The sequence below is a fragment of the Girardinichthys multiradiatus genome, chromosome X (assembly GCF_021462225.1).
Source record: "Girardinichthys multiradiatus isolate DD_20200921_A chromosome X, DD_fGirMul_XY1, whole genome shotgun sequence".
Classification (NCBI taxonomy): domain Eukaryota; kingdom Metazoa; phylum Chordata; class Actinopteri; order Cyprinodontiformes; family Goodeidae; genus Girardinichthys; species Girardinichthys multiradiatus.
The window spans coordinates 31,250,477-31,278,145 of NC_061817.1; the positions used below are offsets into that span (position 1 = coordinate 31,250,477).

Consider the following 27,669-nt stretch of genomic DNA (forward strand, 5'->3'; position numbering starts at 1 on the left):
TTTTTCCTTTAGTCCTGCCAGACCAATGATGTAATGACACCTCTGCAACCACAATGTTTAAACACACACACACACACACACACAGAGCTTAGAAATAGAAGTGGAACCATGTGGTTCTGCAAGTGGATGGGTTTAGGCACTAATAATGTGAGTAAAATGCTAGCTTTGCAAGAGCATATGTGATATAACCTAATTAGAGACAGAAACAAACATTCTCTCGGGAGGATTCAGATCCACCAACACAGAGCAGGTTGTCCAGCTGTTTTTACATAACACTGTTTTCTAAAAATAACTGAATAAATGGTAACAAATCAGCAGAAAAAAAAAAAAACTTTGTATACTGGGGAAAATCTGTTTGATTTCCAATTACAGCAAATTTTATTTGTCAGCATGTCAGCAATGTGTTGTAATTATGTTAATTTGACAGACAGTGTGTGAATTTTATAATGCCTGGCTGCTCTGGAATGTTTGTGTCATAGATTTGAAAGCCTACCTGAACACTTTCCCTCTCTTGTAAATCTGTACAGTCAAAGAGTGGGGGTAGGGGGATGTTTGTAAAATGTGATATTTTGCTGTTTATTGGTGCATTCTACAGCAGAGATGGTGTCAAACTAACAGTGCAGAGAATAGTAAATGTTGCTGGAATCCTGTCATGAAAAAAAAAAAGAGGACCAAAAACAGGATTTACAGAGAGCCCAAATCAGATTCTCTTGTTTGGGTTTAGAGTCAGAAAGGTGACCGTCGCTTAGATGAAATGATTTATCTATTTCAGCATTTTTAGATTATTTTCCCTGTTTATAATTTGTTATAAATGGTTTCTATGTGTGATCTCTAAACCAGATTTCACTTTGTTCCACCTCTTGTGCCAATTGTTGCTGAAACACTTTAGAGCAAAGTTTTAGTCTCATCAGCAAAGCTGAACATAAGCTTTAATAATTTGCAATATTCTGCAATAATATGCAGTCATATTCAATAAATTAGAATGAGGCTCATTTGTCAGTTTCAAAAGTATCTTTAGAAAACTATTTAAAACTTTAGAGAACTATTTATAAAGATCAGAAAGTCTGCCACCTCGGAAGCAAAACAAAACGAGATGAGTATATTTAATTTTTTTGCAAACCAAGCATTTGAGGCAAGTCTAAAGATTAGACTTTTCATGGCTTGGCTCGCATATTGTCTGTAAAACAACATATACCCACTCTAATATACTCACTGGAAGCAGAAAGAAAACTTAAGGATGCCTTTTTATATCTAATCATTGTAAAAGACATCCTTGTGTTCTGATTAAGCAGCCATTTAAGTATCAAACATGCTGTGGTTAATCATTCGCTTCTCATTTGCCACAAATGACTCAATCTCTAGTTTGAATAAAAACTAGAATGCTGCGGCTTGTAGCAAGCTGGACTCTGGCACAGAGCCCTATTAGTCATTCCCCTTGAAAAATTGTGCAATTCTTGCCGATCACACTACAAGTTATGCAACCACTGTGACTGAGAAAGGTTTATTTGTTTTTGAACTTTGTGAGGGATGTGTTAAACTCTGCATAAACAAGCCACATCATTCATTTTTCATCTTTGAAAGGGATGGGATTTGTTGACTCAAAGATTAAAATAATAAATAAATAATGCTCTCACCAGCGGGATAAACATTCAGATTACTCTCTATTCTAAAGTCTGTAGATGTAGAAACTCTCCCAGAGCACCAAATCTACCTTGACCTTCTATATTCTGCAAGCAAAGCCCCCCTAGCCTCCTATACCCTTCCTCCTCCACCACCTCCTCCTCTTTTGCCATTACTAAAGCCATCTCCTTCGTTCCAGTTCATGTCAAAGCTCAAATCTGCCCCCGGGCCAAATCCACCGCTCTACACTGTCCAAATCCCTCTGCCATGTGAGTAAAATAACAGCTAGTGTTCAGTCCCTGAAAGTAGCTCTGAAATGTCTGTTTTCTGGCAGTAATGCCCCCCCAATATCTGCGTGGCATAAAAACATCAAAACTCCACAGTGCCTTGTGAAAGTATTACCACCCATGGAAACGTTTCAAATTTTGTCAGCTGTTTGATGTGGAAGGCTACGGAGGTCGTGAAGGGATACTGAAGGAAAACATATATTAAAAAACTCTCTTGTGTGCACCAGATTTTTTCATGTACGCCTTTTACCGAAATACACCACAGGACTACAAGATTCCTTTTAAGTGTTGTTCTTAAACAACATAAACATGATGCCCTGCAAGCTGTGCAGCAATGTCATTGTACTGCAGCCCAAACTAGAAATATAGCACAATTAGGTCAGGTATTTACACAGTAGCCTGAAATACTCTCTGAGTTACACAATGAATTGGAGAAGTTATCTGGTGCACACGAGAGTTTCTGTTTAATTTTCCTTCAAAATCCATTTACAGGCACTGTGCAAAGCTGGTAGAGGCACACAGCAAAAGAACTGCAGCTGGAACTGTAAGAGAAAAGGGTTTTATTAGGTCAGTTTTGTTTTCCTTCCACTTAACTATACTACATAACTTTGTGTTGGTGTAAGTAAAACCCTAATGAAATACATCGATGTTTGTGACAAGATATGGAAACCGTAGTAGAAGTTGAATGCATTTGGAATGCTTTGCATTTTCTTTGCTTCAATAGCATTGTTTGCTTACTCATTTTTGAAAATAAGTTGCTTTTCTTTTATTAAGTGGAGCACCACCTACAAATCTTGTGAAACGTCTTTAAGTTCTGCTTCTGAATGGCATAAATAAGCATACATCTCCCATTCACAAATAAAAGTGAAAAGGGGCTCAGTAAATGTGATGAAATATATATATATATATATATATGTATATATATATATATATATATATATATATATATATATATATATATTATATATATATATATATATATAATATATATATATATATATATATATATATATATATATATATATATATTATATATATATATATATATATATATATATATATCTTAACTTACACAGCAGCTCCCCCCTGTCCCTTCTTTTTCCTCCTCCCCCCATTAATTCAGACCACTCCCTCTCTTGATGTCTCCACCTTCTTTTGCCTGCTGGGCCCTCCCCTCCTCTTACCCATCTACAGCCCTACAACACAGCCAGATCTGAGGACATGCTTCAGTAACTCCTGCTGCATAGGTTTTAGGTGAGAGCACACAGAGGCAGACTGAATTAACATCAAAGGGATAGAAGAGAACAACAACAGCTAAAAAGTGGACAGGAGGTAGGAACAAGTATATGCAATTGTATTTTTTTTTTCTAAAGAGAGGAGAGAAGAAAGTCTGGCAGTGCAGAGGTGAGGCAAAGCGAGAAGCTGCCAGGAGTGGGACTACCCAGCTGTGGGAGGTTCTTCCAGAGAGGGTGCATAGATCTTTTGGCCTCCACTGGGAGTCAGAGCCCCAGGATCCAGAAACATGGAACCCTCTATGTCAACTGACGTCGAGGGAGAGCACAAAGAGAGGAAAAGGATCCAGTTTGCTGTGCCGGCCTCGGCTCCCACCAACCTGGACCCTCGGCAAGTGGAGATGGTGAGCGGGCAGTGTACAGATTACGATTTGAACCAAGAGGAAAGATCAGCTTAAGCTGTTAAATTGTTTGCGTGTTTAAACCTGAACCTAAATCCAGCTGCTCTCAGCCTTTTAAAATATAAACAAGTTTTTTTTTCCACAGGACTGCATTTTAAGCCTGAGCCTGTCTCTCTGTTGAAAAACTGTGATGACATTTCCCTCCCTCTACTTCCTTAGATGATGAATGCCTTGCTGTATGTTTTCATTTTGACCCCTTTCACAATGTGACATTGTTGTAAAAGTCATTAATAGTTTGCTGTAACAGTTCGCTGACATTTTATTTGTCACTTGATTGCCATGGTGATTATTTTTCTGACAGTCAAACCTTTAACCTGAGCTTTTCTAGTAAATCCTTGACACTGGTTGTCCTACAAGAGTAACAACATGCTTCTTTCTGTGATAGTTTTTTTTTGATAGAGCAACACTGATCTCTCATTTTAGCTGTCATGCTAGGGGCTCTTATTATAGATCGGGGATAAGTGGGCCATAGTGGTCTGGAAGATTGAGGCCAATGGCTCATTCCTCCTGAGAGCCTGAAGAAAGATGAGGTGGGATAATAAGAGGGAGATGTGCTACATGACAGAAGGTAAAGAAGCAAATATGACCTGTGGGTTCATCTGTCTTGGGTGTACTCCCGCATCGACTGTCAAATTGTGTTGTAATGCTTCATGAGTTTTTCACTCACATATGCACACATTCATGCAATCTACTCTATGTCATTTATTCCAAATAACCACAGGACACCAAGATACCATATGTGAGCTGCTGGTTTTTTTTTTTTTTTCAAAGATGGTCTCATTTCCGTCTTTGCAGGGTTTTGGACTCTCTTTGCTTAAGCACCATATGATTAGCCACACTTTTTAAACTTGTCTTAGACAGCTCTGGATAGGAACTTGACTTTTTTACCTCCTGATTGTAATATATGTTCATGTCTTTGCATCAGTTTAGAGCTAAAATTCAGGCAACAAGGCATGCAGTCTATAAGTGATCCCCTGGATGCAGGTGAATGAATGCAGATTGTTGCAACAAATTTGCTGTTCGGGGAGGACAGGAAACAGAAGGGGCATTTAGGAGAGCATGTGTTTATGTATGTTTAAAAGCCGATAGCATCTACTTAAGTTTTATGGGATTCTCCAGGGATGTGTGGGTGGGCAGGGGATAACAGTCAACAGCACTCATTTCATTCCCTACCCCTCCCATTGCAATTACTGTCCCTTACAAGTACGTGTTTGGCTACTGAGTAGCAACTTGTTTCACAATGATCTACCCCTCAGTGTTCTTTCCGATGGCATTTAAATCCCAAAACCACAATCGAATGAATTGGTTTTGCTACTATAGAGACAGCCAGTGCAACTATGTCACCGAACGCTCCCCCGCAGCTGCGATCTAAAAGGTCAGCTGTAATGGACAGATCTGTCTGTTAGAAAAAAATAGCTTGTTTACAACAATACAATGTTTTGGGTATGTTAGGCGAGAACACTTGCTGATGCTGTAGAGGGAGACGCTTCCGTACCTCCTACTCAGTGAGAGGAGGGAGAAAACAGCAGCTATTTGGTCTGAGCTGATCATTCAGCCTAAATTTCCTACCATCATGTTGTTAATGTTGATGCAACAGTTTCTCTCTCAGCTGACTCGTTGAACTAATTTTCAGATAATATCATTGTTTAAGCATTGTTGTCTCAACTGGGACTACCAAAGCAGCCTTGTAGTCCAGATTGGTTTTAATGAAGCTGAGCTGCACATTTTTGGAAAAAAATATTTTACGACTTAGTGAAGTCAGTTGAATTTATGCTCAGCTGGGTCAAGAATGCAACTTAAACTATACTGTCAAAAGTATTTGCTTGTTTGCCTTCACACAACCATGAATGTCCAATTTTTTAATCCATGGTGTTTAATGTGAAGTTAGCCAAACCATTACAATTGTCTCCATCTTCTGAAAAGGCTTTCTATAAGGTTTAGGAGCGTGTTTATGGGAACTTTTGGTGAATTTCCTGAAGTGCATTAAAAAGGTCAGACACTAATGTTGGACAAGAAAGCCTGGCTTGCAGTCTGCTCTAATTCATTCCAAAGGTGTTGTGTTGGGTTGAGGTCAGGGCCGTGTGCAGAACAGTCACGTTCTTCTACACCAAACTCGCTCAGTGGTGCACAATTGTGTTGAGACAGGAATAGGACATCTCCAAACTGTACTTGCTAAGTTGGGCATAAAGTTGTCTCAAAATGTCTTGGTATGCTGATGTATTAAGAGTTGCTCTAACTGGAAGGGATCCAAGCCCAACTCCTGAAAAAACAGCCCCTTGCTCAATTCCCTCTGCACCAAACTTTACACTAGACACAATGTAGGAAGGTAAGTGCAGATTTGTAACTGCTGAGCACAGAATCATTTTCTGCATTGCTGGACAGAGAAGTATGATCGGTCACCCCAGTGAGCACTTCGCCGCTGCTCAAGAGTTCAGTGGTGGGCTGTTTTACACCACTGCATCTGACACTGCATTACACTTGGTGATACAACACTTTGATGCAGCTGCTGAGCAATGGAAACAATTTCCATGAAAGTCTCTGTGCACTGTTTTTGAGCTCATCTAAAGGCCACATGAAGCTTGCAGGTCTGTAGCCACTGACTCTGTAGAAAGTTGGAAACATCTGCACAAGATGTGCTTAAGTATCTGCCGAATCCACTCTTTGATTTTACTTGGTCTATCACTATGTGGTTGGAATTTAGCCTTTTTGTGTTGTTGATTTTGCATGTTTTTGAAATGTTTAAATAGGCTTTTACTTCCTTCCACGACCAGAACCATGTATGGTAGATTAACTGGCCACTTTAGGTGAGAGATTGTGCTTGCATAGTTGTCTATCTTTGTGTGTGTGCGCGTGTCCCATTGGTTTACCAACTTGGAACTAGAATGAGCTTAAGTTGGGTCTGGGATCATTCAGAGATCCGAGTTATGACTTCCAGAACAAATTAAATTTTGTATGTAGTACGTCTCTTTAAATATATTCTGTTGTCTTTGCTCAATTACACTTAACATAATCTGCCTAATTATTTAGGTTGCTTTAGTTGTCACCCAGTGAAATTAGTTTAAAAAACCTGATTAAAAACATACCCATTAAGAGAATTGTTTTAATTGTGACCTCTGATAATGCCCTACAGGTTGGTGTTTCTCCTTAATAAAATCCTGACATAGATTTAAGACATCTGTGCTGTGATTTTAAATGAACTTATCTTTACTGTGGTCTTAAAGCAAAGTAGGACATGCCAGAATGCATTAAGCTGCAAGTTCATTCCTCTGCTCATCTGTGCTGTAAAAACACAGCTAGAGTCACTCCCTGCCAACAGCAGGCTCCAACAAGAGACATCAGAATGTTTTGATTGTTAGGGTATGAACCTTGGGTTTATATATTTAAGTTTAAAACAAGGGAAGATCATTAATAGGTCCCCACAGAGACAGATATGTGTGGATACAGCCTGAATCACATACATGGATCACCATGGTCTTACCTTTGATTGGAAATATCTTAACTCCTTTCAGTGTAAATCGGCTAAAGTGTGTTCTGAAAGTGTCTGCATCAACTGTACCCTTCACCCTCAAATAGGGTGCCATTATGTGACAAAGTGGAGAGCTTGCCCTGCTTAAAATTCTTCAAATATAGAAAAAGCATAATTCAAATTCAGTGTTCAGGATGGATGGATGGATGGATGGATGGAAAGTACACACACACACACACACACACATGCAGGCACAGACCCAGACAACCTGCTGCTGCCTTGTAAAACAAATTAGCACAAACTTCTGTTTTTGTACATTATTCACTGCGTCATGCTCACTTGCGTAACCCTTATTTTTCAGTGTCATCATTGGTATCCTGTCTAACACTTGAATGTCTTCTTGAGATCCACTCAGATAGACAGAATTCATCACATTTAGAGATCAGGCGACATTTTTTTTTTTGTCTGGGAGGTTATGGATAAAAATCCTGCATGTTTTTCATCACTAAACCCCACTCCAAACATGCTAATACTGCGTGCTTATCAAGTGATGGAGAGTAATGTGCATAATGGACAGAGATTAGGGTCATGGCACTGACAATACTACTTTCATGTGGACATTCCTGTCCTCCTTTGGCTCCATCTGGCCTTGTAACTGACATAAAACTCAAAATAAAAAAAGAGATTATCAAAGGACAGAAAAGGACATTAGCTAAAAAGTTTCTAACACAAAACCTTATATCACCCCTGAAATATTATGGAGGCCCATCTCTCCCAGTCCTCTCATAAAATCCCATATACAGCTTAGGAAACCGACCACCACCACTTCAAGTTTTACGTCACTGGGTTAAACATCAAACAGTGACCTTTGATGCGTTGAGTATTTGTGGATAAACTTTAGCAGTGTGGTGACTGTCAACAAGCAATCCCAGAAAGAACAGCACATTTCCAGCAGCGATCTTTCCTTACAAGCAGGCTTGCGGCAATGCCACAGTAGAAATCTGTCTCAAGTTTGCCCCATGATGTGATCTGTTTATTTTATGAGCATTATTTATGTTCCCGGCGAGCTTTCCTTTGCCCAAAAGCAGTTGGTAGATGTTTGTAGTGGCAAAAACTAATTGGCATGAAAGTTATTAAACCACACTATGTAATTATTATTTGGACACAATCAATAACTCTCTGTTTTGCTGTGGGTTATGTTTGTTTTTGTTCCTTCTAGCTTTTGACAGTCCTGGCATTTTGATTTCTTAATGACTCTGAAACAAGAACATGCCAGTGGGTGATGTGAAACTTTCCTTTTGCTTTTTCCATTTTAATTAAGGAGTGTGGCTTCATTAAAACTCAACGTTTGTATGTTATTTTAATAAGCGTGTCCTCTTTGACATAATGGCCATTGTTTTGAAATGCTTTGCATTGAAATGTAAAGTTTAAACAGCTAAAAAACATAAATATTGAGAGAAAGGTCTGTTGATTACAGTGTACACAGTAAGCTGAAAATCCACGATAATGCCCTCTTTCCTTGTGTTTGTGAGAGAACATGATAAGAACTTGACAGGAGGCCTGCAAAGCTCCCGCATAGCCTCCTATCGTTTAGCACTGTGGTCCAATGGTTTGTAGTTGGAATGCAGAGTTTTTCCCAACTTAGTACCTAAATTTTGGTCAGACCAAGTTAGGCTGTGTTCAGGGTGTGAAGAGATGTGACCACCTTTATTCTTTAATGGTGCTGAAATCACATTGCAGTTGAAGTGATTCTTCTTTTGAACCAACCAACAAATAATTATCATTTCTGTTACGAGACAAAGCAGATTAGAAATTTAGAAATGGAGATAGAAATGGGGTCGGGGGCATACAATCTTTACCTGATCAGGAGCTGACTTGTTACCAGATGCTGTCAGATATCAATGTTTTCACCCTGACTGTGTCAAGATTTGGACTCTGAACTATATCCTTCAGCTGCCTATGCACAGTTGAGTCCCCTTCTGCTGGCTAAAGATCCATGGGGATGCTGAGGCAGATGAGGGCATTTTGAGCAAAGTGCTTACTCGCAACAAATAGGATTGGTCTCAACTCCTGTTTCATCAAAGCTAAGAAGAGAGAATTATGTTATTGCTACTGTGTGAGCTATAATCTCTAAAATGTATTGCTGTAATTGCGTATTTCTTTGGCAGTTTGTCTGAGGTTGACGTTGGATGCTTCAAGTTAACACTGATGTATGTAGTTTGGTTGATTTATGTAATAAATCTGGACATAATTCATACTCATGCACTCTTCTCCATAGCTCAGCCCACAGGTTTTCTATAGGATTTAGGTCTGGGGATTGACTCAGCCATGAAAGAAGGTTGATTTTGTGTCTGATGAACCATGTGTTGATTTAGCCATATGTTTTGGATTATTACTATCCCAAGGATGGCCAACTTTTAGGTATCAAGCAGAGACCAACAGATTTTTATTTCATGATGCCAAGCACACTAACATTTTCCCAGGGCCTTTGGAAGACAACGGGGCTAAAGCATAACAGTTTCCCATTGTACATAGTAGTGGTTGTGAGGTGCTTTTCATGCTTTGATTAATGCCAGACCCACTTGGATAGTTTGTTTCTGGAAAGTTTAGTCTTTCACACCAGGAGCGTCTGAGGGACGCTTTCAGGTAATTTATTACAGTTTTTAAAATGGGCTAAACTGCCTGGACAGACAGTCACAGCTGCTGCTCATTTGGAAAGCTATCACAAAAAGCTGTCCAGTATGAGCAACAAGCAAGGCAGATTGCTATCCAGTATGTTGCTTTGTATACACGAGACAAATGCAGGATCACAGATTAAGACAACACACAGGGAGAGAGTACGATGTGCTGTTGTGGTTACACAATTGCTGAGCAAGATAAGATTTAATAAGATTTAGGATCACATCTATGTCTGTAAATCAGATGTCATTTCCTCCCTTTTTCACTTTCTCCTTTTGGTTTCCAAGATAGTCCATTGCTTTCCCACCGTAAGAGAACTGCACCAGGGTTCACTTGCAAGTAAACTGAGACCTTTCAAGCGGACCAGAGTTAGCATGTATGTTCCTTACCAGTGTATGGTCGAGCTTTCACACAGCCGAATGAAGTGGACTATCTGAAGAAATAACCTCTGGTCCGCTTAAAGCTAACCAAACAGCTCTGTTGTGAAATATGCTTCAAAGCAACCTTTATATGCTCTCTACATGCCAGTCACTTGTATTTTCTACCCTCCCATTACATCTGCTTGCTTTAGTTAGTTGAGAATAATAGGTAAATTAAACACTATTTATTTTATAGGAGAGTGTAGAACTAATTGATTTTGGAAGAAATGTAATTTTTGTTAATATGGGATTTTTACTCCACTTTAAAAGTACTCAGATTAAAGCATAGACTTCTAAACATGCATCTGTTGAGATCTATTGTCCATACCCGCTTATCCCTGCAGGGTTGCTGGGGTGGCTGGTAGTAATCTCCAGCAGTCATTGGGGTAAATATTTAAGTTAAATTACGCCAGAACAGTAAAAAGTGTTTTTTTAAGCTTTTTTATGGATCTTTACGAGTGGTGTCAGCATATCTGGTGGCCGCTGTAGGATGCATTGCAGCCATGAACACAAACATTTCATTTGTCCTTTATTACATTTGGGTAAACATATCATTGCAGTTGAGTAACCCCAGCTGCTCCATCCTCTGTTTTGCGGCCTGTTGACCTCTGGAACCACACACAGCAATACAACTGAATCTGACTGCATGAACAAGGGAAGCAGAATCACCTCAGTGACTGCAGGGTCTCAGCCGTGCTTTTATCTATAAAATAACTTGGATTGGCACCTCATCTGCTGTGCACCATGGCTTGGCAGATGGCGTGCTGTCACTCATCTGCACACTAAGGTGATGGCAACCTCTTGTTCTAGCAGTTTCCTGAAACAACAGGATGATCAGCTAATTAAATAAATGCTACATGGAAATCTGGAGGCAGAAGAGAGGGTGTTTTCTGAGTATGATTGTATATGGTTGCAGCATAATTATGACACCCATTTGGGGGTCATTGGAGAGCCCCTCTGGATACTATCTGCAGCTCATCTGTTTTTTTTCAGTTAGTTAGAAGTAAGAGCCAAAGGTCACTGCAAAAGTGTTCTGTGAATGCTAGAAAGTGACATGCAGCAGCCTCTCAGACTTGAGGGAATTCAATAAAACCATGTGCCTGGATAGGAATGAGTATCTATTGTTTTGGCTGCAACTGGTGCAGAAACGTCCTTGAACTTTGTGAAAAGCAGCTTTAAACTCAATAAGCACTTGTTACTCAGTGCAACCTACCCGGCGCTGAAGAATAGATACAGACTGAAACTGTCTGACAGAGCTGGCTGGTCACATGATGTCTCTGATTGCTGCTCTTTGGGTGTTTACTTTATGGAAACATTTGACCTGCCAGCTTTGTGTGTAGGATGTTTGGGGTGGTAGCAGCAGTTCAGTTTAGAGAGCAGCCTATAGTCTGTCCAATTCTCTGACTAATCCAAATGAAAAAATATTGAGGATACACTCACCATTAAAAAGGGTTGGTTTTTATATATATCTTAAACCACACAAGCAAAAAAGTTAATCATATTTAAATATGGTAAACATTCCTAAACTAGGTAATAAACTAAGGCATGTGACGTTGCATGCATTGCATATCCATGGTTACAAAAATGGGCTATTTTTCCACTGTACTGTTTTACTGAATTCTTTGCAAGGCAGTACTTAGAGCGTCACATGAGACCTGGCCATCTCATTTTAAAATGCTGGCTGGGGGCAGGGTGTGATTCAGAGAAAAAGGTTGACTTTATGACCTTTTTTTTAATTGAGTTGCTCTTCAGAGTTCAGCCTAGCTGAAGATCACAGCAGCAGAAATTGAATAACACTGCAGGAGAGCACATTAATCCGAGAAATGTGAAGAACTGGAATGGATGAGGGATTCTATGCTTATGAGACTTAAATCAATTCATGCTGAGGAAGCTTCCAGAGGCTTGATTGTGATTGTTATATGGTGATTTTAAAAATGTGGAGAAGGCTGCAGTATTTAGCATGAAGTCTAATTATAGTTCTGGTGAGAAGTTTGCATACGTCTATCATGAATATGATTTAATTCAGGCTTTTTATAATAAGTTTTAACCGTCTTTTATCCCGGGTGGAATTATTAGACAAACATTATTTGGTGAACAGGTTATTTTGGATTTTTATTTATCTGGTGTAACTCTGGCTGGATGTTTGTCTGTTCATGGCAGAATCTATCGAATAATCTGGCGTTTTTTTAGGCATAATCCACAATTTTTTAATAGGATTGAGGTCAGTGTATTCTATTCCAAAACCAGTGTTGATGTGTTTTGGATTATTGCCCTGTTGAAATACCCAATTGTTACCAAGTTTAAGTGGACCTATACTGTCACCTGTCAAACTGTCATTAGTGTGTTCAGGATCAACCCAATAGCCACCAAGTATCAAGGCTGCCATGAACTAGTAAATGCTGGAACAACATTATCTAATTACCATGAACTGCAAAGAAAGAACCCCTGCTTCAGAATCCCAAACACCTTTAAGCTCAAGTAAGATTTTCAGTAAACCACGTGGACAAGCCAAATGCCTTCTGGAGAAAGCTTGTCCATTGCTAAAAAAAACCCCACAAAGTTTCTCTGCAACTTGCTTATCCAGATATCAGTAGAAATGTATGTTTATATTTGAACCTCTTTAAATTAATTTGACCCAGAGTGGATTAGAAAAAAAAGAGTAAATTAAAACCTATGCAGCTAATTCTAGTTGTTTAAAAATCATTGCAGTTGTATGTTGTATTTCTAGGCCACCCCCTAATAAATGACTGAAATACATAATAAAAAGCACAACATAAATATGAAGATCACTATTTTATGCAGATGCTTTTATCCAAAGCGACGTACATCTGAGGATATAACAATGCAGTTTATATCAAAGTTAACAATAAGCCCTTTAGAAGAAAGACCACTAGTCAGGTTCAGCTAGGGTTGATGGTGTAGAAATTGAGTGCAGGCATGGGAAGGTGTGCAGAAAGAGCAGTAGAGGGGGTAGTGAAGTACAGGGTAGGTGCTAGGGAAGGTGATGATTTTTGATGACCAGGGTTTAGAAGAGTTTCTTGAAAATAGACAGTGATGCCCCTGTTGTGGTAGCACTTGGTAGGTCATTCCACCATCGTAGAACAACACATGAAAAGAGTGTGGATTGTCTTGATCATGATGTAGGCAGTTAGCCAACAATAACACTGAGGTGACTGAGTCATGCCATAAGCCCTTGTGAGAGCATACAAGTGGATGAATGTCTGCAAATGTTTCACCAGGCAACTTAACACAGTTGCTATTTGCCTTTAGAAGTTCTATATTGTAACAGTAGTTTTAAAAAAAGTGATGTTCTATGAAGTACTAATCAGTAGTCAGCAAAGTTATTATCGTTAACAAAAACGAAATAACAAAAACTGTAAGTAAAAAAAATATTTTCGATGTTGATAATGAGTGTTCACAAAACTAATGAAAATTTACTGATTTATTGAGGTGATGCCCTTAGTTTTTGTTTGTGTGTCTCATGCATTAGTATGAAGTCTAGGTTCTGGTTGTTTTTCTTTTCTCGCTGTGCCACATTATTCCATTAGATGGCAGGTAGGTCAGTCAAGTCACCTGAGTTGATGCAGTACGTCCGCACCTGGCGTCATGTCAGCAAAACTGGAGAGAAAGAGCCACAGTCCAATTTTAGGATTGCTTTGATATGATTGTGTTTTGGATAAAAGCATTTGTCTTATAGTTGAATGAGATAAAATATGTTGTAAATTATTAAGGGGAAAAATCCCATGAACCTTAAAAATAACTTGAAAAAGTCCCACAAAACAGCGAACCTAACTTATCTTGAGAAGGTAAAGGAGCATGAGGAACCCTCATCCACAGGATGTAGTATGTAACTCGTATTACAAAAAAGACTAAAACTATAAATTAAACTAATAAAAACTAAACTGAAACTAAGCATTTTCAAAAATTAAAAACTAAACTAAACTAGCACACAAATGCTAAAAACTAATTAAAATTAAAATAGAATTGAAAATCTGAAGTCAAAACTAATTGAAAATAAAAACAAATGAAAACTGCAAAACTATTAAAACCTTGGTAGTCAGCACCCTACCTGTAGGTAACCTAAAGGTTGCTAGAGCAAATTGAGGGGACTCAAGTAGAACAGGAGGAAAGCTGATGGTTAATACAAATGAGATAGAATTAAGGCAGATTTTTTTACAAACAAACTTAATGAAATTCTCCACCTAAAACTAGTAGATCAAATGAGAATGTGAGGAAGAATGTGAGGAACCATGATGGACATCAATAGCAGACATGTATGGGCAAATGGAGTGATGATGGGGTTAGCTCAGAGATACTCAGAACACCGACAGCAAAGATGGAGCCAGGCTAATTTAGCAAGCTTGTTAGCACGCATTGTGGCTAGGTTGTTATCTCGGTGAGCTAGCTAGATCTCTCGTGGTCAAGAAAAAGGGGAAGACAACGGTGCTAAAGCATAACAGTTTCCCATTGTACTTAGTAGTGGTTGTGAGGTGCTTTTCATGCTTTGATTAATGCCAGACCCACTTGGATAGTTTGTTTCTGGAAAGTTTAGTCTTTCACACCATCTGAGGGACGCAGGATTGAAGTTATCCCGTTATCCACGGTAAGTTTGGCCTGCACAAAAAAGTGTCCATCTCCTTGGTCCAGAGAGCTGCAAACTGGCATTGCAAACTGAGACGTAGCTGCGTGCATGAGCTCCTTATATAATCTCATTCTGTGACGTTATTGGAATCCCAGAACTGCAATGAATGCTGAGAGGTTAAGTCTGATTAGCCTCCTTTCTGGTAATGGTGGTCCAATACAAGGAATCTGAGTATTCAAAGAAATCTTTGCAATTATGACAGCAAAGATTACTTGGCTTTTTTAAGAAAGAGACAAAGGGACACAACCCATGTGACAACTCCAGAGACAGGATAATCGACATGGTGGTGCACAAGCAATAACTCTATTACGTTGGAAAGCGCACTTCACTACCATATGAACAACAACTATAAAAACAAGGATGGGTTTATAGGAACTAAGCTTGAAACCTACTAATTCTCAGTGAGGATAGACAGTCGGCAGTGGGGTAACAGGTGATAGTAACCACTGTGGTAGATGAGCAAATTGTGAGAGATTCTGAAGCATTTCTATCTCATGTGTCAGTCCAGTGCTGTGAGTAGCACAGCTTGAATGAAGCCCAAATGGAGCCAGAGCCCAAAGAGTTTGAGTTGCAAGTTAGTCAACCTTACCTGTTTTAGTCAAAGTTTGACTCAGATGCTTCCATGCCATGATTGATAGTGATGTATGGAAAAGCAGAAGCAAACACTGACAAAGACAACAATCATTTTTAGAACACAATTGACTTTGAACCTTTCCATTTGATTGGTATTTGTGGTTGTTCGCTGCACATAAAAGTGGCTTGTATTGTCTTATCAACTCATGCAACATGCCAACACAGTAGCAGGACAAACAGCTTTGTGATAAGTACAAAGACAAAGCAGTATAGGGAATGAATGAAGAAACTTAAATGAACCACTTCTATGTGGCTGTGCAATGTTTTCTTTGGAACTCCCTTTCCTTGCATTGACTGTATTTTGGCAATGGTAAAGGCTGCACTGCCAGGCAAACATGGTGAGGGTGACTGGAAGGACTGGCCCTGATAGTAAATACATCTGTCTGGTGATCAACATCACCAGTAGTTACCCCCCACAGGACACATTAAGAAAAACAACTTGGATCAAAATGATGGCTGCAGATCTTCAACGATGAAATGTTGTCCTTCCAGTGCACCCTGGTCCTATTCACTAACTTCTTCCATGTTTTCTCCAGTCAATCCAGAAATCCACACAGTATTCCCATGTATACCTCAGATACACTATATTTCCAAAAGTATTCAGTGACACCACCAAATCAATGAATTATGGCTGCAGGTGTACAAAGTTTAATGTGGAGAAATTTGACTGACCAGCGTCTTGACCTCAACCTTTAGAATGAATCAGAGTGGAGGCTGCAATGCTGTTTTTTCATGAACACAGTCCTAAACCTTGTGGAAGGTGATTACAGAATAGTTAAAGTTGCTATTGCTGGCAATAGTGGGTACATCAAATTGGACCTTAAACATGAAAAATAGGATGTCATCAAGGGTCATGTACATGTAAAAGCAGACGTGTAAAGGTAGATGGACAAAAACATATTCCAATATAGTATATTTTGCCACAACCTTACAGAAAACAAGTATAAAACAAAAAAGTTGATTAAAAACATGTAAATGAAAAGGGACAAAAAAGAAAAATACAAATAGATCTACTCAGAAGAACTCTGAACAATCTGCTCATTTGCTTAAGAACATGTTTATGGAAAGTTCAATTTCACTGCATTAACAAGCAAATTCTGACCATGCCTTGTTGATGTATTGATTATAAACTATATCTTAAGTAAGTTTGATCAAAAATTGTTGAAAAGTCTGGCTATTAGCTCTAAATGTTAATTACAAGACTTAATGACTTTACTGGAAAAAGGAAAAGTGAAAACTATTGTATCTTTTTCTCAAGCTTACTTTATAAAAGATATGGCTGTAACACAGCTATCCCCCCTTCAAAAAACACTCAGAAAGAGAAAGACGTGTGAATCCCCATCCAAAATAGACTGACTGAATGGCTCCTTGCTTTGTGTTAAATATTTTTTCTTGCATTCATTGGGTTTGGTCCTCCTAAATTTCTTGAATTGGAAACATTAACCTCATGTAGCTTTAAAGGTCTATTTTAAAGGTCTACTCACATTGATGCACTCTATTTATCATGGTTTTGTTGAACACAGCCTGCCTGTGGACTGATGTCATAAGCACAAATCAGTATTGCACAGATCTTTATCTATCCATCACAACAGATATGGATTTATTCCACTAGAGCGTTGCAGGTTCATATATCATCATATGTACTTGACTGATGCCCCCACCATATCACAGATTGCTTGATAAGATGACCTGATGTAATGTACACAAGTGTGTAATGGACACAAGGGATGGAAGAAAACAGAAAAAAGAGATCCGAGTTGTGTCTCAATTCGTACTGCTTTTGCGTCGAGGTCATACTTCCCAGGAGACACTGGTTGTCAAGCACCATTGCAGAGTTGTACAGGCTTTCTGTCTCATCCTACCGAATCCCCAGAGGCACCTCTGATCTAGTTTATGCCGTCCTACTGCAGCTGCTTTTTATAGGACTGGTTTGAGTGTACCAGCTTAGAGAGCCCAGCCTCTAGGGAGTAGACCCAAATCAGCCAATCTGCACCTATAATGCTAACAAAGACTGTCCTCTGCCAACACACACACACACACACACACACACACCCAGAAAACACAGAAAAATTTAGTTTCAACAGTGACTCATGACCCCAAGACAGCCCTGTCACAGAGCCCTGGGTGTCTAACCTTTTCCCCGATATTAAAGTTGACATGTGTGTAAATATACTTTTATGAGTTTCTCATTTACAGTGGCTCTCAAAAGGTTGTACAACCATCATTAAAAGTCTAGTTTTGGGGTTTAGACATAAAAAATAGATAATTGTAAAGCAAATCTGTTCAGGGGAAAAATATATATATTTAAAAAACTGCAGTAACATGGCTGTGCACACTTATAAACTAATACTTTGTCGCAGAACATTCTTAAGTTCATGCCTGACATCAATTGTTGTGAATCCAATTAACCTAAAATAAAGTTCAGATGTCCCAGGAGGATTTCCCTGCCATTTGCTCACTTGCATCCTGCTGCTGAAACCACAGTTTGCAGAGAGGCTACACAGGATCAAAATAATCTCACTTTACAAAGCTATCAGATCGGAAAATGGGGCAAACCCTCCACAGCATTATGTATATATACATATATATATATATATATATATATATATGTATATATACACTCACTGGCCACTTTATTAGGTACACCTTGCTAGTACTGGGTTGGACCCCCTTTTCCCTTCAGAACCGCCTTAATTATTTGTGGCATAGATTCAACAAGGTACTGGAAACATTCCTCAGAGAGTTTGGTCCATATCGACATGATAGCATCACACAGATGCTGCAGATTTGTCGGCTGCACATCCATGATGTGAATCTCCTGTTCCACCACATCCCAAAGGTGCTCTATTGGATTGAGATCTGGTGACTGTGGAGGCCATTTGAGTCCAGTGAACTCATTGTCATGTTCAAGAAACCAGTCTGAGATGATTCGTGCTTTATGACATGGCGCGTTATCCTGTTGGAAGTAACCATCAGAAGATGGGTACACTGTGGTCATACCACCACCACCAGCCTAAACCGTTGATACAAGGTAGGATGGATCCATGCTTTCATGTTGTTGACGCCAAATTCTGACCCTACCATCTTAATGTCGCAGCAGAAATCGAGACTCATCAGACCAGGCAACGTTTTTCCAATCTTCTGTTGTCCAATTTTGGTGAGCCTGTGCGAATTGTAGCCTCAGTTTCCTGTTCTTAGCTGACAGGAGTGGCACCAGTGTGGTCTTCTGCCGCTGTAGCCCATCCGCCTCAAGGTTCAACGTGTTGTGGGTTCAGAGATTCTCTTCTGCATGCCTTGGTTGTAACAAGTGGTTATTTGAGTTACTTTTGCCTTTCTATCAGCTCAAACCAGTCTGGTCACTCTCCTCTGACCTCTAGCATCAACAAAGTATTTGCAACCACAGAATTGCCGCTCACTGGATATTTTCTCTTTTTCGGACCATTCTCTGTAAACCCTAGAGATGGCAGTGTGTGAAAATCCCAGTAGATCAGCAGTTTCTAAAATACTCAGACCAGCCCTTCTGGCACCAACAACAATGCCACGTTCAAAGTCACTTAAATCACCTTTCTTCCCCATTCTGATGCTTGGTTTGAACTGCAGCAGATCGTCTTGACCATGTCTACATGCCTAAATGCATTGAGTTGCTGCCATGTGATTGGCTGATTTGCGTTAATGAGCAGTTGGACAGGTGTACCTAATGAAGTGGCCAATGAGTGTATAGGACAATAGTAAGGATTCAGAAACAGGGCATTTCTCCAAAACCGATGAAAAGAAAAGATAAAAAACATTCAATAACAGCAACACTTCATCAAATCCACTCATTAGCTTTAAATAAACTGAAATAATACTTTTTGATGGTATCATCCCTGTGCTCTCACCTGTGGCGTTGGTAAAAAAGAAGCCACAGCTTCAGCCCGCCTTGTGCAAGTCTGCTGTAACTGGTAGTGAGTCAAAAACATTTCTGCTCATGGTGCTGAGAAGGGTCGAGAGATTGGGAACAAGGGATTAAGATATGTAGAGGAGGGAGGGCACGGAGGGATAAAGCATAGCTGGAGTAATCCCACATGCTGTGTCCCAGTGTTGTCGTAGCTGAAGAAGTCACATATGATGTTGCGTAACTAAGGCAGAGAGGGGTGGTTTTAAGGCTGGAAAATTACTAGAGTCACTCAATGTTAATGTCATCCTAAAGTGGACACGTCGCCACCAGCTCTGCCACCATCAGCGTGAGTGCTTACTGTAAACTCTATAATTTGGCATAAATGTGCATAAAATGTGCTCTCATTTTATATCATTTATGTCAGTTTACATGAATAGATGACCAGATTAGGACTACACTTAAGCTTGGTTTGGGTGAATACAAGAATACAACCATGAATGGTGTCAGCTGTAATTAAATCATTTTGGAATCAAGTTTTGTAATCATTTTATCCCTCAATCCTATTTGTGGCATTTCAGTAGAAAGGTCGCATTGAAAATATAAATTAGAAAGACAGCAGTAACAGACAGAAGCTTGACAAATGTATCTCATATTTGTCAATCTTGTTTAAATCCATAGTTTTTTGACTTGTTACATTAAGAATTTCAAGCCATTCAAAGACAAATATATACTGCTCCTGTATTGTTTCAAGTTAAATAGCTCTAATTCTCCTGTGTCTGGTCGTGTCAACACTTGGTGTCTACTATCACTTCTTGACCACCTCAGGGTGCTCTCAAGGGCAGGAAGCAGGTGCCAGGCAGGTGTCTGTGCTGCAAGATGCCCCAGGCTTCCACATCTCTCCAGGACAGAGACGGAAATGTCGGATGAAGCCTTGTTTGTATGTACACTGACAATCAAGAGGGAAAATTAAGAAAAATAGGAACAGATGTGTCAGGGTGCAGGGGGAAATAACATGATTGCAGTTACAGTATGATGCAAAGAAGAAAGGCAGATGAGGGTAATGTCACTGTCGAGGAATGAAGGATGGAAGTGGATGTAAACAGGATAGAGGAAGTGCGATGGAAATGAGAGGAGAATAAGAGGGAGAGGGATAGAGTGTGACATCCAGGAGAGAGGGGAAAACTCGAGGTTGCATGATGGGATTAAAGCACGTGTCTGGTGTCATAAACGTGCCTGAAATCCATTGCGGTGTACTCTGTTTGGCTGAATGGGACAGAGGAGGGTGTCCAGCACTGTGCTAAAAAAGCCGCTGCTTTGGGAACACACTCCTAACTGCGATGACACACCAAAAGGGACAGAAGGAAAACAAACACAAGTCTCATTATGGAGTTATTGTACACAAAATATAGCCAGGATAACTCCCTACCTACAATGCAATGTGGTGCCATAAACAGCATTGAATGACAGTGGATCATGTCATTGGCAAGACTGACTTCTTCCACAGAGGACACATTCAATAACGTTCTTGTTTCTCTTGCCAGTTCCACTTAACTAAACAGCTTTTTTTGCTGATGTTAGACACCATTCATTCTGCATTTCTTGACAACATCACTTGAAGTAATAAGCGCTGTAAACAGCCTTTCTTGTTGAATTGCACAAAACATTCTTGTAACATGAAAACTCCACCCTGACCTAATCTTATTAGCACAAATTATTTACTTACTGTATGTTGGAAAAAGTGGCTTGTTAAATGTTTTCCCCTTAGTGGAGAGACTTAGTTAAATTTCAATTTTAGTTGATTGCAGTTCCTAACACTTTTTATGTTAAAAGAACAGTGGAGATTGACTTGGGGAGATGTTAAAAGGCAAATAGGATGTTACTTTTTGTGTATGTTTACATATTTCATACCAGGTCAATTCATGCCCACATAGGGAATGTTTTGGAGCCACTTTGACAACAAATTATTTAAAGTATTTTTTATTTTATTTTTTTGTATTCTGTGCATTGTCTTCAATAAGGAAATGTGGTTATTTAGCTTATATTAACAATATTTATTAGCAGGAGATTGCTTTGAGTTTTTTTGGTTTGATTAGAGGTTATAATCTCTCATTCATTGGACTCGACTGGTAAAAATAGGGATCAGAATCAAAATAGGAAATAGGAAGTATTATAAAATGTTCAGAACCTCTAAATTATATTTTATACTTGAGATTTTGCACATTTCTATCTCAATAATTCAATAATTCAAGGAACATACTAAACTATCGAGAAAGAAATGGTACATGATAGTGAAATAAAACTAGTTCAAGCGAGTTTGTTTATAAGTGCAAAAATATTAACCTTTATTTCACCAGGAAAATTACATTGAGGTTAGAAATCTCCTTTAGAAGAGAAACCAGGTCAAGACTGGCAGCAGCGCACAGATGTACATGACATTGTCATGATTGAGGGTAATTGAGTTTTTGTTTTAGGTTTTCTCTGATTATGTTCTCCAAAATGTGATTTTGGATCCTGTTTCTGATCATTTTTCAGGTGGTGGTTACATTTTTTCTCTATGTTTAGTTTCTCATGATCCTTGTATTCTGTTTTGAGTGCATTTAAGTTTGTTCTGTTATAGCTATATTTCTTGGGTTTGATTGTGTCCTTGTTTATTTCCAGCCATGTTTTGTGTTCACTCTTGCAACAGCCTGTAATGAGCATCATTCGTTCCACCTGCACCATGTCAATCAGTCTCCCTGCCTCTCCTTTGCCATGCCCATATTTACACTGTTATTCTGTTCATTCTTTGCGGAAAAATGTTTTGTTACATTAAAACCTTTTAGTCACCACAACTCTGCCTTCCCGTCTGCATTCTGGGGTCCGAAAGCCATCACCTTCATGACAGACATTGACAATTGAACATAGAATTCAAGAAAAGAGAAAATTAAACACCATCATAAATAGACTAATAAAACATCTCTGTAACCTGTTGCATGCAGATTGAGCGAAAACTGAAAAGATTTCCTTTCGACTTAGTTTGGACATTAGACTTGAAAAGTAAAAGTACAACAAAGAGAATACCCTCTAGTGGCTTTTCCATTTATGTAGGCCAACAAATAAGAAGGAAGCAGTCCAAGCATGACCTTATAAATAAAAGTGTGCCAGTGACAGAGTCTACAGGTTACCCAGTCTGTCCACTCAGCCCAAGCGCAAAACTTACAGTGATGCGGGAAACCTTTTAAACCTGCCACATAAACTGTATCCAGTGAATGAAGACATTTAGGAGAAGCATGCATTTATAAAATGTTACAACAATCCAGCACAGACAGGAAGTAGCATCAGCCAGTCGCTTTTTAGCAATAAGAGACATGAATCAATTCTAAAATAACCTTTTAATTTCAACGTCCTCACCAACTGTTGAACATGGGGAGCAAAAGACAATGAATAACCAATCCAAAATCCGAAAATATTTATATTTTGACATAAAGAAGGAGGAAAGAAATGTCTGGATAGGAAATGGGGGTGCAGATTAGTGAAAGGGTGGACTGACCTATAGCCATGAGAAACATTGGTATAAAGTCAGAAATAGAGGAGATTCAGCTGTAGCATAAATGCTGCACTTTTCACTTAAATTCAGATTCTGAGAAAAAGCAAATTGGTGCTCCAGTTAATTGCACTAGGTAAAACAATTGAGGTGCAAAATTTAAACACCATTGTTATTTATTTATGCCCTGCGATGGACTGGTGACCTGTCCAGGGTGTACCCTGCCTCCCACTATAGACTGCTGGAGTTAAGCACCAGCTTCCCCGCGAACCACTATGGAAGAAGTAGTGGAAAATGACTGACTGACTGGTGACTGTTATTTATTTATTTACTAACACAATCTTTCAGATTATTCTAAACAGCCTAACTGATAACAAGTGAATTTATTGGTGTCTGTTTCTAGACGTCACAATAAAAGGTTCAGTGTTCATTTTATCGATCTTATCGATGGGATTATAATTTTATTATAGGCCTTTACACATACAAAGATGGACATTTGCTTGAAAACACAGAGTCCACTGTTTAGGTTAGCTTGTGTCTGAGGTTTAAAGTCGACCTGTAGTTCACCAGACCCTTGCATTGCTCTTTAGGTAGCAAGATAGTTGACTTTAGCTTCCAAGAAGAAATATAAGGCTTTAGAGGCACCTCTGACTTTTTGTTTGTAAGTGGTTCCACATGCAAAATGGTGTTATATAAACCGAGTATACAGAGCTTTAGCACTATTAACTTAAGTCATAAGTTTAATAGTGCCTGTTCAATTAGAAAGATTTAAATGCGTGTTCCGCTCTATTGACTGTGGTGTGTTATCGGGTGCTAAAACTGGCCGGTTCATCATTCATCGGCCAACCCTGCTAATGAAGTCACAGAGGGCCTAATGTGTCCTCAGCCAGCATGAGGAGTCAACACTGTCGACATATTTTTCTTTCTTAGATTAACACACAGGTGTACTGAATGATATTAATAATACAGCATCAGCCACTTTGACTATTCATTTATTCATGGCTGCCCTTTATGTTTGCATGTTTGTTTACAGATCAGACGCAGGAGGCCCACTCCTGCCACGCTTTTCAGAGTAGCCGACCAATCTCCTGAGGATGATCAGTCCACTCATCAGGTAAAGGTGAAGTCTCAACATTTTTTCACTCTTTCTTTGTCTGTGGCTCATCATATATCCTCCACCTTTTTCTGTCCCATCGTGGCCTGTGACTGCAGCAAGTCAAGGCTGATGCCCATGATGCACTATACCTCCAGTTGTCCCGCACCACCATCTTTATTTTGGAAAAAATCACAGCAGTGCAGGATATCAACATCTGTGATTTATCAATGGCCAGAGAAAGCTCAAAGGCCTTTTGTCTTTGCAGGATTCTGAGCAAAATATTTTGTAAAAGAGGCATCAGTCTTCTTTTTCAATTTCTTGGTGGAGACTAAATATCCAGGTCGTCCTTGCTACCAAAAACCCTGTTGTGGATCTCACTGAATTCCATACACAGAGTTGATGCAGCAGTCAATCAGCATTCCTTCTGCAGATTTGGGTGAGCCACTGCAGCCTGAGTTTCTGGACTTGTCCTTCAATGCGTGGTTGCTGTTGGCGTTGTTCACAGATTCTCTTGGTAATTCAGTCAGGTGGAGACACCTCATTTGAAAACTTTGAGTTGGTTAAAGTTTTGTTTGGAAAGGATCAGATCTGTAGAGAACTGAACGTTCCCAAACGAGACACTCTCTTCCCCATGTCTATACGCTTTAAGATGCTTTCCATAGGACTCATATATTCCTTTCTTTATAAAGATAAAGCCTGATTTTTTATTATCTGGCAAATAAAGGGAATTATTTGCAGATGAGCAACCAAAATTAACCCTGTTTTAACAAATTATGTCTACAGTAACATTTTCTTAGATATGGATAAAGTAAGGACATCCTCCCCCCTAATAGTTGGTTTAGGGGATGTTTTTGGAGAAAGTGAAGGAGAAAATCTGGGCTAATCTTATTATCCTTTTCTTTACAGTGGGTTGTGGGGGAGAATGGCGTGCTTAAACCAAAACGTGTGAATCCGAATGTGTATCAACCTCCATCGCTCAAAGGTTTGTACAAACAGCTTTAATTCTGCTGGTGGTGTTTCCGTGAGCTGTGATTTATCCTTATGTTTATATCCTTTTCTATTTTACCTTGCTTCGCTGCAGGTTTTGTCCTCCTTGCTTTTCTGTTACCTTCGATAAAAGTTTATATTATGCATGAGCATATGGTAAAAATGCAATAAAATGCTTTCTAACTCTATTTCTATGCACACATCATTGTGATATGCATGATTCTATAAAACCTTGCCTTTAAAATACACAAGAAACAGAGTTTGGGTGTTTGTGAAGGACAGATAAGTACTAGAGAAACAGATTAGAGTGTGACAGCTGCGAGACACAGTGTGAGTCTAGGAAAGTCAGGATCATCCAGGATTACAGTCAGTTTTTTATACAGCTGTGGCACAAACACACTGACATCAAATCATGCATGATCGAAATCCATGCCTGATTTCATTTCATCTTTGATGCATGTAACACAAATAAGTGTTATGCAGCATTATTTCATCCACATGGGATTTTAGCATGTGGGTCGTAGTGTGTGTCGGGTGATGATATAATGAGTCAGGAAGCCTCGATCCTGAACCAGAAATCTGCCCTTCGTCAGCACAGTGAGGGACACAGAGATCAAACTCAGGAAGATTTCTTGTTGCATAACCTTTCTTAGTTACGTAAAAAAAGTGACCTTCCTTAGTGCTGTGCTCTGCATCTGAGCCTGTGAAAGAATGCCAACGTGACCCAAAGGAAAAGTGAGGAGTAGGTGAGATAATATCATAGGACAGATGAGAGAGCACAGAATTGTAGAGTGTGCTGCAGAACATGAGAACATATAAAAAAGAGCTAGAAGAAGTGGCAGAAAACAGGAAAAGCTCTGTTTTAAAAAAGATCAGTGTGGGGCTTTGTTTCTTGGCTTTCTGTCGGTCTTTCTGTGCATGTGTTTCCTGCCTGCCTGGGCTGTACTCAGAATCCGCTGTGAGGCTAAAAACTGTTGAAGCGTGGTAAAACCAAAACAACATATCCCTCTGTCCCCTTGTCTGTGTCCATGTGTTCGTGTGGCCATCTCCCTGTGTGTCTGTGTGTAGCTGTGCAGAAGATGGCAGAAGCCCAAATGCAGAAACTAGGTGTCTATCCTTTGGAAGACCCTTGTGAAGGGGAAGAGGATGAGGACCACTGGGAGGGAGAGGAGGGAGACGAGGCATCTCCCGCCAAAGCTAATGGTGAGAGGGAGGCTCTTTGTCAACCGTCTGCAGACAACATCCACACTGTGACAATGACACTTTTGCCTCCTAAAGGACAAAATACACCTTGAAACACCTTCTGCTGCTGAAACTGGAATATATACTTTTATACTTTGGTTTCAAAACTGGTGTTTTTCTTAATTTACTATGTGCAAAAAAAACAAAACACTAACTAAAATAAACATTAAAAAGTCACATTTACAGGTTTTATTCAAAATTAGACAGTGATCACTGTGATCACTTATAAAATATATTTTGAAACATTTTTGCCCCCAGCTGTGTAAATTGATGTTTTCCTTTGCTGTACAATCTTGTACAATTTAACCAAAAAAATCAAAAGCTGGTTGCAAAAGTTTGGAAAGCCTTGAATTAATATATTGTGGAGCCATCTTTTCATTCAAATGAAGCATTCAGTCTTCTTTTAAGAGTCTTAGCATTCCACATCTTGATTTGACGTTCTAGTCCTCCATATTTCTCCATATGATCTTCAAACGACCCTGTGGATTTTCTCTTAGATTTAGTTCTAAACTGTGGCTCAGTCTTTCCAAAACGTTGATTTTTTTCTTTAGTGAAGCCATTTTTGTTTTGGCTGGTTTTGATGTATACTTTGACTTACTGTGATGCAGATGAAAAATACAATCTTCAGCTTTCTTTTGAAATTGTGGACTAAGACCAACCTTTGGTTCAACAGATCTCAATACATTCTCCCATCCCATTATAGGAGGTTTTACCTAGGTCTGGATGTTTTCTTTGGAGAAAAAGTCTTTTGTCTTTAGACAAATGTAAGGGGCAACCATAATCTTTTGTAAAAACATATAGAGAATGCAACTTGTTTGTCACATGTAGAACAAAACCAGTAATAACAATAAATCCCTGCAGCTCTTCTCACCTGCTGTCAGGGTTCTGGGGATTTCCTTAACAGGTTTCTGTCTTGTTTTCTCATCAATACAGGAAATCGTCCAGTTTTATAATGTTACTGAAGTTCTATGTTGTCTCCAATTATTAATGACTGTCTTCACTGTGTCATGGTTTGTATGCATAATTGTATGCATAATTTCTTTGCACCCTTCTCCTGACTGATACCTTTGCAGAAGGAGATGTTTTTCTTCCTGTAAAAACTCTCTAAAAACTGATTCTCTGTAATTGATATAATGGCATGTGTCAACAAAAGAAGACTGAATGCTGGAATTGAATCAAACCACTTTTCAACAGACGTAATGCCTCCTTATCAATCAATCAGTCTATTGCAGCTTTCTTATTTTCTACATTTTTCATCTATCATGTTTATTAGTGTTTCGGTTTAATTGTACAGAATATATGTCATATTTAAGGTTGGAAGATGTTCAGAAATATTTAATCATGGTCTCCGTGTTTTCTGATTACGGAACCTGAACCATAACATTTGTTGAATTAATTTCAAGAAATTTAATTGATAGACAGTGTACGTTTTTTACCATAGATGTTGACAATAAAGCTAAAGCTACTGGGAAATTCCTTTTTTTGCCCTTTTCAGTAATAGTCAT

At 39.1% G+C, this 27,669-nt stretch overlaps 1 protein-coding gene across 6 annotated transcripts in view; it reads left to right on the top strand.

Moving 5' to 3' along the window:
* Positions 1 to 3,104: 3,104 nt before the first annotated feature.
* The window catches only part of LOC124863342 (protein phosphatase 1 regulatory subunit 1B-like), a 30,365-nt gene continuing 5,800 nt past the window's right edge, over positions 3,105 to 27,669 (top strand). The window contains exons 1-4 of one of the 6 annotated variants that reach the window (XM_047357685.1): positions 3,105 to 3,543; positions 23,873 to 23,959; positions 24,842 to 24,917; positions 25,017 to 25,984. In XM_047357685.1, the coding sequence (XP_047213641.1) occupies positions 3,430 to 3,543; positions 23,873 to 23,959; positions 24,842 to 24,917; positions 25,017 to 25,093 (354 nt within the window). In that variant the 5' untranslated portion in view covers positions 3,105 to 3,429 and the 3' untranslated portion in view covers positions 25,094 to 25,984. The other 5 variants (XM_047357686.1, XM_047357681.1, XM_047357682.1 and 2 more) reach the window with 5 other exon arrangements.